The sequence below is a fragment of the Nannospalax galili genome, unplaced genomic scaffold, assembly GCF_000622305.1.
Source record: "Nannospalax galili isolate Female #2095 unplaced genomic scaffold, S.galili_v1.0 scaffold1892, whole genome shotgun sequence".
Lineage (NCBI taxonomy): Eukaryota > Metazoa > Chordata > Mammalia > Rodentia > Spalacidae > Nannospalax > Nannospalax galili.
The window spans coordinates 942,396-956,948 of record NW_008331144.1 but is presented as its reverse complement, the minus strand read 5'-3'; the positions used below and the strand labels follow the sequence as shown (position 1 = coordinate 956,948).

Genomic DNA, 14,553 nt, shown 5'->3' with positions numbered 1-14,553 from the left:
GGAAGGAAGGAAGGAAGGAAGGAAGGAAGGAAGGAAGGAAGGAAGGACGAGAAAGAAAGAAGGAAGGAAGGAAAGAAAGAAAGGAAGGAAGGAAAGAAAGAAAGAAAGAAAGAAAGAAAGAAAGAAAGAAAGAAAGAAAGAAAGAAAGAAAGAAAGAGGCGGCCCTTCTGTGTCCCTCTAGTGTCTCCAAAAGTCTCACCCCATGCATCCAGGCAGCTACAGAAAAGACTTGATCTCCATCAGCACCTTCAAACTCACTTGGGGAAAAGGCGAGCTTAGGTCACCGGAAACTTTGTAGTTGGGAGTATCTAGGTCCCAGTGATCGGACAACTGTACCTGTCCCCAGTCCTCATACCCACAGAACATCTAGGAGGCTGAGGTAGGAGGATCACCAAGGGTTGAAAACCAGCCTTGGTTCCATAGTAAGACCTTGTCTCAAAAATAATAAATCAAGGGGCCAGAGGAGAGATGGCTCAGTGGTTAAGAGGACTGGCTGCTCTTGCAGAGGACCTGAGTTTGGTTCCCAGCACCCACATGGCGGCTAACAGCCATTCATAACTCCAGTTCCAAGAGAGCCAATGCCCTCTTCTGACCTCCTCTGGCATTGCACAAACACAGGTGGACATAAAATAAGTAAAATATTAAAATAATAATCAATCAAAAGTGCATGAAGTCTTCCAGTGGATGCTTCTGCTCTGTCTGCATGTCCTCATTCCCAGGCTATGCAGGCTTCCACAGGCATCCCCTGGGAATCAGCCCCCACTCCTTGCCTTCCCTCCTGGCCCCTGCCTACCTTGTTGAAGTCAAAGGTCTCAAACATCTGTTCCACATACTGGCTGGCCGAGGGACTCAGATTCTTGAGGCCAAAGAACTGGCGAAACTCATAGAGTGTGAGCTGGCCAGAGGGGCACTCAGTCATGAACTTCTTGTACCACTGGTGGCACTCAGTGCTGCTCAGTTCCTCCACCGACTTGCCCTCCACTACGTTACCCATGGCCCAGACCTGCAGGAGGCTGACGCCCTGGATGGACAGGTCCAGTTCCCTACTGCTCCCTGCTTAAGGCCTGGTGGGCCTTCAGAAGGCTTAACCTTCTGAAACTCAGGCTCCCCTCTCACAAGCCTGAGACCTCCGGGTCTAAATAAAGATGATTCGATGCATCAGATTTGGTATCGGCAACCATGGAGAGGAGATGGTGGCCCACAGCCAAACCAGGAGATGTCAGAAGACTGGAGTTTAAAAAGTCCCCACCCAAATCCTTGTAGCCAGTGGAGACTGCAAGGTTTGGAAACAGAATAAGCTTAGAGAAGTATGGTCCCAGGATTACAGCCTTGAGCTGTAGGGGAGAGGATTTTCTTACTCAGTTTGCAGTCTCCTAATCCCTTCTTACCAAGATCCAGTGGGTGGCCAGCCAGCTCTGATCCTATGACCCCTTCTTGGCCTGATTCATCTACAGTGTTCTGCAATCCTGCCTTCAACATGGGATATATATAAGATATGTCTGGTTTCTCTTGCAGAGCGAGGCTGCTGTGGGAATCTTAATGGGGCTGCTGTGTACAGTTATCAAGGCTGATTCTGCACTTGTCCATCTCAACTGAGTGGGATCCAATCATACGAGATCATCTGTGTAGTTTCAGACTTTGTGAGCTTCCAGGAAGTGTCCTGAGCAGCTAGAAAGAACCATGGCCAGAAACATGTGCACACACACACACACACACACACACACACACACACACATACACCACACTCACACACATACAAGTCCCATGTTGTATAGTTGCTCCCTCTGAACTGAAACAGTGATTCCGGGAGGAAAAGCAGGAGACTCATGCAACTCACAAGAAAATTACCAAAACTCCCAAGAAACAACTCGAGGTCCCTCCTAAAGGTCATATGAGCAGTGAAAAATTGCTATGACAGAGAGGTCTTGACTGGCACTGCCTGCAAGTTGCTGAGGAAACTCCAGGGATTAGGCTTTTGTAAAAGGGAGTCATTACCCATGGTGGGGCTTTTCAGTGGTATAGCTGCCCCAGTGTTACTTATGCTCCTGTAAGTAAACCCAATAAACTCATTGGGTCACCAAGCTAGACTGGGACAGAATCATTTCTTTGGTTTGTCATCGGTGCATGATCTGGGGCAAATAGATGTTCATTCACTTCTCCCCAGGAAATCATGCCACACAGTTGGTGCTCAAGCACGGACCCATGGAGCCAAGTATGAGCTGGAGTTGTTGTGTGGCCTCTGCTGTTGGTGATAAGGTAGGCAACTGAGGCTGGTCCATCTGACGGTAGACTATGCTGCAGGGAAATCCTGAAATGTCTACCTTTCCCCATGGGGTCTGGGATGGTATACCTGCTAAGGTGGCAATTTCATGTCCGTTGCTATGGGTGACATGAAAATAAAACCAAAACTGAGCCATCTGAGCATGAGGGTTCTTGGAGAAAATCCCAGGTGGCAAGTTGTTGGCCTTGGCTTTTGAGGAAAGCTTTTATTATTTTTCTTCATTTTTATGTGTATGACTATTTTGCCTGCATGTATGTAAGTGCACCACATGCATGCAATACCCATGGCAGACAGAAGAGGGCATCAGATCCCCTAGGACTGGAGTTAAGGATGGTTGTTAGCTGTCATATAGGTGCTGGGAACTGAACCTAGGTCCTCTGTAGGATCAGCCAGTGCTCTTAACCACTGAGCCATCTCTCCAGCCCCTTGAGGAAAGCTTTTTGCAGTCAGTGATGATTGCTGCAGAGATTCATGACTGGTCTAGCTGGTGATATTAAGGGACTGTAGCTTTGATATAGTGGCTCAGTGCTTTGTCATAAATGGAAGAAAACCATCAGACATCTGTATTACCCCTCCAAGGTTCAGAGGGGGAAAAATAAAAGACAAATAAAAACAAAAAGCAGTCAGGCATGATTATGGACTTCTGTAACTCCAGCACTTGGGAGGTGGAGGTAAAAGGATCAGAAGTTCAAGGTCACCCTTGATTACATAATGAGTTCACAGCCAATTCAAGGCCATGAGACTCTGTGTCAAAAAACCAAACCAAAGCAAAACAATTCCTAACCAGATCTATTCAACCCCATCCTCAACTTCCTGCTCCCAGGCCTGTGCCTAATATAGAGCAAGAAAATTCTTTTTCCAGCCTCTCTTGCAGCTAGGACTGGTTGCATGAAATGGTTGTGACTGCCTAATAAGCCCTTCCTGTGACTAGTGAGCCCTCCCTCATTTTCACAAGGTAATGTTAGTTGACCTGACCTTGTGAGGGTCTTGTGTGGCTAATCACAACTGTTCTGATTCCAAGACAGCAACAGCCATGTCATGGCTGAAGGACAGATTTTCAGAACAGATGGGCAGGGGCCATGTGAGCTGGCCTTTCTTCCCAGGAGCAATGTTTATCCTTCCTATCATAAAAACCACAGGTAGCTTTCTCCTGGCTAATTCCAAGCAGTTTTGTTCATTGTTCTAAGCAAATGGGTCCAAAGGGACCAGAGCTGAGGATGCTCTTTTAAAAACCTCATGGTGGCCCACGCCATTAATCCCAGCACTCAGGAGGCAGAGGCAGGCAGATTTCTGTGAGCCAGCCTGGTCTACATAGTGAGTTCCAGGCCAGCTGGGGCTACAGGGAGACCCTGTCTCAAAAAGACCAAAAAAAGTTTAAAAAAAAAAAGAAACCTTCATGGTGGCTACCAACCATTTGTGACTCCAGCTCCAGGGGATCCAACACCCTCTTCTGACCTCCATGGGCATTACACGATTTGAGTTCACTTACACCCATGGAGGCAATACACTCTTATACATAAAATAAAAATAATAAATTAAAAAAAGAAGAGAGGGGGCTGGTGAGATGGCTCAGTGATTAAGAGCAATGATGTTGGATCCACTCCCAGTACCCACATGGGGCATTACACGATTTGAGTTCACTTACACCCATGGAGGCAATACACTCTTATACATAAAATAAAAATAATAAATTAAAAAAAGAAGAGAGGGGGCTGGTGAGATGGCTCAGTGATTAAGAGCAATGATGTTGGATCCACTCCCAGTACCCACATGGTGGCTAACAACCATCTCAACTTCAGTTCCAGAGGATCTGATGCCCTCTTCTGACCTCTGCAGGTATTGCATGCACAGGTGCACTTACATATATGCAGGCAAAATACTCATACACACATAAAACAAGAAATAAAAATCCAGAGGGGACCAGGGCTGTAGCTCAGTGGTAGAGCACTTGCCTAGCATACAGAAGGCCCTGCGTTCAATTCCCAGCACCACAAAAGAAGACCAGAAAGAAAGGCTGAGCTACAGCCGGTCTTGGCACTGTTGCACATGTCTCTTGTGGCACACACACCTATGACCGGAAGGGAATGACCAAGTGCTAAGAGAGCTTGTTTCTAGGTCATGGAATCACCAGTGACTGTGTAAATCTTTGCTTTAAAGAAATCATTTTGAGGGCTGGAGAGATGGCTCAGTGATTAACAATGCTTACTGCTGCTCTTGCAGAGGACACAGGTTTGGTTCCCAGCATCCACATGGCAGCTCACAACCATCTTTAACTCTAGTTCCAGGGTATCCAACACCCTCTTCTTGTCTCCTCGGACTTCTTCATGCATGTGGCACACATACACTCTATGCAGGCACACACATATAAACTTAAAAATAAATATTAAAAAAATCATTGTACTGAGCATGGTGGTACACATCTTTAATCTCAGCACTCAGGAGGCAGAGGTAAGTAGATCTCTGTGAGACTGAAGCCAGCCTGGTCTACATAGCAAGCTCCAGACCAGTGAGGACTGCTATAAGGAGACCTTGTTTATCATTTTAACTGGACATGGTGGCACACTCCTGTAATCCCAGCACTTGGGATCAAGAGTTCAAAGTCATCCTCTGAACATTAGGTTCAGAGCCAAACTGGGCTACATGAGACTCTGTCTAAAATAAATAAATAAATAAAATAAAATGGGGCTGGAGAGATGGCTCAGCAGGTAAGACCACTGGCTGCTCTTGCAGAGGAGATAAATTCGGTTCCCAGCACCCATATGACCCACCACAGCTAACAACTGTCTGTAACTCTAGTTCTGAGGGAGGGGATCAAATACCCCCTTCTGGCCTCCGTGGGCACCGCATGACATGGATGCATTTACATGCATAAAACCAAAACACTCATACACATAAAATAAAATTTTAAAAATCTGGTCAGCAAGATGGCTCAGCAAATAAAGGTGATTTCCATGTAAGCCTGGTGATCCAGGACCTATGTAAAAATAGAATTGATGCCACAAAGTTGTCCTCTGACATCCATACATATACCATGGCATGTGTGTCCACACATCCCACACACACATAATAATAATAATAATAATAATAATAATAATTTTTTAAGGTTCATTTAAAAAAGTCTGGAGGCAGATGAAATGGCTCAGTGAGTAAAGGCATTTGCCACCAAATCTAATGACCTGAGTTCAATCCCTGGGACCCACATGGTGTAAAGAGAGAGCAAACTCCTGAAAGTTGTCCTCTGACCTACACACACACACTATGGCACATGCACACCCATACACACATATACACACATAAAATAAATATATAATTAAAATGTAAAATAATATGTACTTTATAGTGATTCAGAATGAACAAGTATTGGTCACATTATTAAAAGCATAGTTATTTGGGGGACTAGTGAGGTGACTCAGAAATTAAGAGCACAAGTTGTTCTTCCAGAGGACCCAGTTGGATTCCCAGCACCCAGCACCTACATGGTGTTTAACAATTGCCTGTAACTCCAGTTCCAGGGGATCCAACAACCTCTTCTGACCTCCGTGGGCATTGCACAACATGGGCGCATTTACATACATGTAGGCATTACAGTCAAACACATAAGATTAAACTAACAAATAAAATACTTAAAATAGCCGGGCATGGTGGCGCATGCCTGTAGTCCCAGCACTTGGGAGGCAGAGGCAGGCGGATCTCTGTGAGTTCAAGGCCAGCCTGGTCTACATAGTGAGTTCCAGGACAGCTGGGGCTACAGGGAGACCCTGCTTCAAAGAGACGAAAAAACCCACTTAGAATAGTTTTGTTTTTTTCTTTTGGTCTTTTTGAGACAGGGTCTCCCTGTAACCCCAGCTGGCCTGGAACTCACTACTCATAGACCAGTCTGGCCTTGAACTCACAAAGATCTGCTTGCCTCTGCCTCCTGAGTGCTGGGATTAAAGGCATGTGCCACCACGCCCAGCCCAAGAATAGTTTTGTTTTGTTTTGTTTTGTTTTGGGTCTTTTTTTTTTTTTTGAAGAAGGGTCTCCCTGTAGCCCCAGCTGTCCTGGAACTCACTATGTAGACCAGGCTGGCCTTGAACTCACAGAGATCTGCCTGCCTCTGCCTCCTAAGTCCTGGAACTACAGGCTTGCACCACCACGCCTTTTTTAAAAAAATAAACCCACTGGGATTGTTTTATGTCTACTCTCTCTGAAGGATGTATTTGAGGTGCTCAGAGATAGGGATCCCCAGCTTTGGCTGAGTTCTCTAGACCTGTAGGGGAAGGATATCCCCAAATCTCAGCAGAATTCATCTCCCCCTCAGCACCACTCACATTTTGCTTAGGTGTTATGTTAGATTTCTGTACTGCAAAACAAATTACCACATCAGCAGCTTAAACCCACACACATTTGTTTTATTTTCAATGTATATTTTTATTGAATTTTTTGTACATTTCATACATCTTAATCTTATTTAGATCCCCTCCCCTATTTGAATCCTTCCATAACCTGCCCACCAGATTTCATGCATTCTGTCATATATGTTAAGGCCTATGGAATCGGGTTTGTGTCCCCAGATATCCTTCAGTGCAAGTTCATCCACTGGAGCCTGGTCAGTCTATCTAGTGTCACTCCCTTGAAGACCAACTCTCTCTCTCACCCAGCAGTGATCAGCTGTTACTAGTTCCTCAGCTAGGGTTGGGGCCTCCCACCCATTTCCCCTCTTCTATGCTGGGTTTTTGTCTGGCTTGAGTTTGCACGGGTCTTGTGCATGCTGTCACCATTGCTGTAAGTTCAAATGAGCAAGTTCCCAGCAGCCAGGAAAATTGTTTCCTTGTGGTCCTGCATCACCCCTGGGTCTCACAATCTTTCCTTCCCCTCTTCCTCAATAGTCCCTAAACCCTGGGTGGGTGAGGTTTAATATAGGAATCCTATTTAGGGACAGGCTCTCTGTAGTCTCTTACTCTCTACTCTTTGGCCAGTTGTGGCCTTCTGCCACACACATTATCCCACAGTTACTGTATCCCAGAGTCTCCCATGCTATCAGCCAGTGAGCTGTGTTTTCATCTGAAGGTTCAAGTGAAGAACACTCTGAACTCATTCGGGTGGGGGACAGATTGCCCCTCCTTGCTGCCCTGTGACTGAGGCTCCGGCTCTCTACTGGATGTTGTCTTGAGGACAGTTGCAGGTCCTAGACTGTGGTTTATAGAAGCCACTCTATTCCACTTGTTTCCACAGTGTGCCTCTTAATTCATCAAGCCAGCGAGGGAAGTCTCTAGTCTGCTAACAGGAAATCTTATATACAACACAGCTTTGCAAGGGAGAGACACCCCATTGACTTTGCCACATTCTATGAACTGGGAGCCAGTCACAGGCCTCCCCAACACCCCAGAGGAGAGGGCTGTAAAGATAGGACAGCCGAAAGTGGAAATCACCAGGATCACCTCAGAATCCGTGGTAACCCTCACCCTTGGACAATAACAGAGACATAACATTCAATTCGGTTCCTTCTGGAACTACAAGCAGGTGTCTGGCCAGGCTGCCCTTGGGGAAAGTTCATGTCTGTGCCCTCCAAGCACAGAGATTCATGTTAGTTACTCCCCAGTCACTACCTCTCTCCTGGAGCTCTGAGCCTCAGACACTGACAACCCCTCCCTGCCTCCCGCAAGGCTGACCCTCACAGACTGGCTTCCCACTGTTCTCTGGCTCCCAGTTGGCTCATCCATCAAGATGTACTGGGGGAAACTAGAGGTACAGGAGAGAGGGCTGAGTGTCCATGTTTCACCTGCTTGCTGCTGGGTCACAGTGGAGAGGAGACATTCTCCTGTGTTCAGTCCCAGCTCTTGAGTTCCTGTAGAAACAGCTCCCTCCCTCTACCCAGCAGGTGTGATGGGAATCCCTGTACTGCTGCTCACCAGGAACATCACAACTGTGCCCATGCCCCGATTCCCAATACTCGAGTTCAATAGTTCTCAGTGATTGTTTGTTCGCCTAGTTGTTTTGTTTTGTTTTGTTTTGTTTTGTTTGAGACAGGGTCTCACTGTGTAGAATTCACTATATAGACCAGGCTGGCCTCAGTCTCACAGAGATCCATTTGTCTCTGTCTCCCAAGTGCTGGGGTTAAAAGTGTACACCATCACACCTTTGTTGTTTTTAGAAACAGGGTCTCTTATAGCCCAGGCTGACCTCATTATGTAGTTGTGACTGACTTTGAACCTCTCATTGTCCTGCCTCTACCTCCCAAGTGCTGGGATCACAGGATCAAATGGCCACCACATTTGATTGTATGTGGTCCTAGAGGAAGAACCCAGGGCTTTATGTATGCTAGGCAAGCACTCAAAACAGCTACATTCCCAGCCCTCTGTGATTGTTTATGCACACACACACTCACGCACACACACGTGCACACACACTTGCAACAGCTCATGATTTTTAAAAAGTTTATCTACTTTTTTATTTTAGATGTATGATATTTTGCCTGCATGTATGTAAATGCACCCATGCATGCAATGCCCATGGAGGTGAGGGGAGGGCATCTGATCCCCTGGAACTGGAGTTAGGAATGGTTGTTAGCTGTCATCTGGGTGCTGGAAACCAAACATGGGTCCTCTGCAAGAGCAGTCAGTGCTCTTAACCGCTGAGCAATTTCTCCAGACCAATATTTTTTGAGACACGGTCTCCCTGTAGCCCCAGCTAGCCTAGAACTCACTATATAGACCAGGCTGGCCTCGATCTCACAGAGATCCGTATTCTTCTGCCTTCTGAGTGCTGCAATCAAAAGCTGCCAGACTACCACACAGGGCTGTCCCAAATGAGTAACATTTGTTTTTATTTTTCTGGGGGTTGAACCTTGGGCCTCACACATGCTGGGCAAGCTCACTACCACTGAGCTATACCCCCAGCCTCTTTTGACTGTCTATCTTGAGACAAGATCTAGCTCAATTGTCCAAGCTGGCTTTGAACTTAAGACTCTCCTGCCTCAGCCTCATGAGTAGCTGGGATTACCAACCTGTACCACCAGACCAGGTTTCAGATTAGCTTTGCTTGGAGACGCAGAAACTCACACACCGTATCATTGAACGAGTGTGCAAATGCATGGTTACAGAAAGCGTTCAGTGTGACTGTGTGTGTGGTTGCAGAAAGGAGAGTGAAGAGGGTACAAGTTTACACACCTGAGCCATCGGGCTTAGAGAAAAAGTGTGCGCCTGCGTAATTGTAAAAGCGAGTGAGGAGTGAGTGCGCATGCGTAATTGCAAATGGCATGCAGAGGATGACTCTGTTAGCACAGGCTTACCCAGCCACTGTGCTGAGTGTGGTGGATAGACTCACGACACAATAGCGTCTGGGGATTATTTGAACAGAGGAACTAAAGGTGTTTGAGGCAAAAAGCAAATCACCTGCCCAGGTTCAAAAAACGTTTAAGCGGTGGTACCAATTTTTCTACCTCCCCAACATGTTTCCAATCCTTTAAAAAAAATTTTTTTTTATATGTATGAGTGTTTTGCCTACATGTATGTAAGTGCAGTCCCTGTACAGGCAGTTCAATCCCCAGGAACTGGAGTTACAGACAGTTGTTAGCTACCATGTAGGTGCTGGGAATCAAACCCTGGTCCTCTGTAACGGCAGCCAGTGCCCTTAACCGCTAGGCCACCTCTCCAGCCCTGTTTGATTCTTTGAAGAAGGGCTGCATGGAGCCAGATGGACTCCACATGCCCCTCACTCCCATCTGGGGCCATCTTCTTTGGCCGGCTGGCCCGTTGTGGCCCACCGTCCTAACAGCTGACAGAGATCACTGCTTTTGGAGGGGGAAGGCCCGGTTAAGAATGGAATCCCCCTTGAGACCCTGAAGCTAAGTCAGGGAAGCCTAAAATCTACAGGGCAGCCTCGGGGAGGAGGCATGCTCCAGGCATGGAGGGCTGGAGGGTGCGAATCAGACCTTCCACGCAGTGAGGGAGGTCTTGTAGCTTCCTGGTGCTCTGACTACAGAGGGGGCAGCGATCCCAGGCCTGCCTCTCCAGGGTGAGGGTGGAGTACTCACTCCTTAGCCACATTAAATAACCCTGAGCCTACCATTCACTTGCCTACACGTAGGCAAAACATACATAAAAAATTTTTTTTTTTTTTAAGGATTGAAAACATGTTAGGGATGTAGAAAAACTGGAACTACCACTTAAAATTTTTTTGACCTGGGCAGGTCATTTACTTTTTATCTCAAACACCTTTAGCTTCTCCATGGAAATAAACCCCAGGATATTATCCCACCAGCACCCAGGTAGGGCTCTTTAAAGGTCGCCCCAGGCGACTGCACTACCAAGAAGGGGCTCAAGGGGGCGCAGAGGTTCTTGCTCAGGGAGTTGCTCCAGCTAAGGACCCGTCAGCACGCTTTGCACAGGCTGTGTCTGGACAGAGGTGATTCAAGCTACGGACCCGTCAGCACGCTTTGCACAGGCTGTGTCTGGACAGAGGTGATTCAAGCTACAACCCTGCCTCTCAAAGACCCGGTTCAGTAGTGGGAAGATTAAGTTAATGAATGATTAAGACTTCTGATTATACAGACTCAGAGCTGGAGAGATGGCTCAGCAGTTAAGAGCACTGGCTGCTCTTGCAGAGGACCTGGGTTCACTCACCCACATGGCAACTAACAACCATCTGTAACTCCAGGTTCAGGAGACTCCAACGCCCTCTTCTGACCTCCAAATGCATTGCACAACACGGTGCTTACTGTCCAGTTCAGTCTGGGTCACAGGCTGGCCTGGACTACAGGAGGAAGCCCTGCCTCCTAGATAATAAAGATGGCAGACAAAGTTGCAATAAAATATTAGAAAGGAGCAGCTGGACAAATGGTGACTTAACAGAGGGAACAACGTTGAAACTTCGATGCCCCCAAAGAGGAAAAAGAGGTAAGTGGAAACACAAAGACCTGTTGCAGACCTCTGAGGTTCCCATGGCAGGGATGGGGGGCTGCTCCTGGAGTCAATCTGGGATACAGGATGTGGAGGAATAAAATAGGGAGGATCAAAAGCTTGTGCATGGGGCTGGAGAGATGGCTCAGCAGTTAAGAGCATTTGCTGCTCTTGCAGAGGACCTGAGTCTGGTTCCTAGCACCCATGTCAGATGGCTCACAACCACCTATAACTCCAGCTCCAGGGGATCCGATGCCCTGTTTTGGCCTCTTATAGCACCTACATACATGACATACACTCACACAGACACATGCACATACACACAAACTAAAATTAAAATATAAAAGCTTGTGTAAGGGCAATGAACTGCCCAGACGCCCTCTGTATGGCAGTAAAATGGGCATCATAGGCCTCCATCCCTTGCAATCTGATGGAAGGTTATGCTAGCCTTCCGGAGTAGGCAGGCCCTAGTCTTGGGGCACAGCTACAGGAGGGGAGGACCCTCTGAAGGTGGGAGTGAAGGGCAAATCTGGAAGGAAGCAATAAATGACAGCAGCTCCAGCTCTGAACAACGGACGCCCCAGCTCCTTCCTACCCTCAATTCCTCAAACACTGACAAGTGAGCAGCAGAGGACGCCAGGTGGCTTGGTTCCAGCCAGGTCAGCAGGCACTGGGGGGAGCCCTGAATTGAAAGAACACCTACAGTAAGCAGCCAGAAAGCACAGACGGTCCCTGTCAGGACAGCCTCTCTCCGGGGATCCTCTCTTCTTTCTTCTGGCCCTACCATCTTTTCAGAGAAAGGCCTTCTATCCCTCCTCACGCTAACCTCAAAGACCTCTTGGGTGCAAGATCTATGCTCCACCAAATACACTGCCATAGGCATTCATAGCAGGAATTGTGATTCCCAGAAATGACATGAGACCCATATATAGGTAATTGCCATTTCCATGGCATAAATAGTCTCACAATAGCTGATTTCATGAAGTTACTGAAATTAAGGAGCTGGAAAGGTATCAGTGCAGTTAGGTCCCACAGGCCAGCATGACGGTCTCTCTCGGGCCACTATGCACCAAGTGACCTCTTGTCTTCACCCTTCTCTCCCATGATCCTTAGCCCATAAGTGTAAGGGGTCCTGGGGTCAGCAGTTTTGGATCAGAGGAGAAACCAGGAACCGGGCTTCACCCCCCACCAACAACCATGAGTCAGAAGAGATTGTTTCAAGCCCAGCATGGTGGTGCACACCTGTAATCCCAGCACCCAGGGGGCAGAGGTAAGAGGACCCTGAGTCCAAGGTTAACCTGAGCTACATAGTGAGGTTGAGACCAGTCTGCTCTACACAAGACCCTGTCTCAAAAAAAATAAAAAAAAAGTGCTGTTTTTCAGGAATGACTAGAGACTGTCCATTCTCTGCATTCTTCCCATTCTCTCATGACTGTTCCAACCTGGGGTAAGATGACCTCATGAGAGAGCAGGGGCCATAGCCAGCAGATAACTGTTTTTATCTTTGGACGATTATCAAGCCTGGACCGTGGGGATGCTATGACCAACAAGGGCTGATACTTGGGCCCTGGAAGGGTAGTATTCTTGGGATGAAGGCACTGAGAGTAAGTCCTTCCAACTTTTCAGCCCCCCCCGAATAAACTTACTCTGCAATACTCCCATGGCCTCAGTTTACCCAACCTGCAGCCATCCATTCAGAAGAAAGGACAAAGTTTATTGCTGTTGAGATGAGGCCTCCCTCTGCCGGTGCAGCACACCTGGCTCCTCCAGGAGTGACTGGCCTTTCCCTCTAGGACCCGGGCTCACAGGGGTGATGGTGCAGGATGAGGAGTTATGGCTGCCATGGGACTAGGTGCGCCACAAGATCAGGTTGGCCGGAGGTATAGCAAAGTGTTTGCGGGTGTGGTCCGTTTCCCTGCGGTACAGGTAGCCACAGGTCGGCTTCTGCAAGGTGTAGAAAGGGTTCAGGGAGTTGGAATACTGCGAAGTGTAGAACTTGAACCTGAGGTTGCCTGGGTTCTGCCCTTGAGAGTCCACCACTACTGGCACATAGGCTGCCACCAGAGACTGCTCACGGTCCCTCTTCCAGGAGTAGGACAACGGTGGAGATGGTGCCTTCACCTTTCTGCCTGATGGTGTCTTTGGCCCATGGCCGGGAACTAAGGATTTCTGTGAGACCTAAAGAAGAGAAAAAGGAGAAAGTTGGTTGGGCAGGACAGATGGCTCAGCAGTTAGAGCATGAACTGCTCTTTCAAAGGACCTGAGTTCGGTTCCCACTACCCATGTTAGGTATCTCACAACCACCTGTAACACCAGCTTCCAGGGGGATCCAGTGCCTCTGGTTTCAGTGGGCACCTGCACTTACGTGCACTTACCACACATAGACACACAAGTACACATAAGTTACAAATAATAATAAATCTTAGCCAGGCGTGTGGTGGTGCACGCCTTTAATCCCAGCACTCGGGAGGCAGAGGCGGGCAATCTCTGTGAGTTCAAGGCCAGCCTGGTCTACGTAGTGAGTTCCAGGCCAGCTGCAGCTACTAGACTACTTTATCAAAAAGATAAAGGAGGAGAGAGAGAGAGAAAGAGGAAGAAAGAGAGAGAGAGAGAATATGTTAGGGCATCGGACCCTAGAGCCAGGGCAGGAAGGAGACTGGGCCATTGTGCAGAGTCCCTGGAATACTTAGCTCTGTTGGCCAAGGTTCAAGGACCTCCAGAGCAGGAAAAAAACCTTCAAGCTCCCCTCACATGGGCCCCTTGCTCCTGGCAGACCTCTGCCTGCTCGACAGAGGCACTGGCCAGCTCAGAGGCTGGAAACCTGGGGGCTGGCTTCATTGTCGCCCCTCCTCTCCCCCCCACAGCTAAACATCACCGCTTCCCATGGCCCCTGAGGCAGGCTCTCGCTCTCTCTCCTGAGGCTCCATCAGGCTTTCATCCTATCCCCTACAGGCTCAGCCCAGCCTCCTATTAAGTGCCTCCCCTTGTCAATGTCTTGCTTGCTCGACTCGAATTTCACTTCATTCCAGAGTTTATCTTTTCTAACAGCTATGCCATTCTTTTGCTTCTTCGACTTGAAAATAAAGCCCAAAGCTGCTAGCCTGCATGCACAACATGTAAGGATGCAGCTCCAACTCTACAGCCTCTCCATTCCTCCCCGTGTTCTAACCTCATGCATCCAGGACCCCTGGCCTTTGCTTGGGCCACTTCCAAACCTTGCCACCCCACCTCTAAATCATTAGAGAAGTTCTGTTGGCCTAGGACAGTGCCAACCCCTTAGGGAATGCCCTCTTGCTTATTACTTCTAAGTCCCCTTACCTGGGACGTACAAACCTCCCAAAGTCTGTTATTTTGACTCCAGACCATAGCATTTATAGAGTTCTCAATAAATGT

At 47.9% G+C, this 14,553-nt stretch overlaps 1 protein-coding gene across 2 annotated transcripts in view; it reads right to left on the bottom strand.

The window, feature by feature from the left end:
* Guca1a (guanylate cyclase activator 1A) overlaps positions 1-11,471 on the bottom strand; it is a 19,141-nt gene extending 7,670 nt beyond the window's left edge. Inside the window, exons 1-2 of one of the 2 annotated variants that reach the window (XM_029558667.1) lie at positions 11,459-11,471; positions 794-1,003 (exon numbers count right to left, since the gene is read on the bottom strand). In XM_029558667.1, the coding sequence (XP_029414527.1) occupies positions 794-994 (201 nt within the window). In that variant the 5' untranslated portion in view covers positions 995-1,003; positions 11,459-11,471. Of the gene's footprint in view, positions 1-793; positions 1,077-11,458 lie in introns of those variants that run through there. The other variant, XM_008823391.1, reaches the window with a different exon arrangement.
* Positions 11,472-14,553: the final 3,082 nt, after the last annotated feature.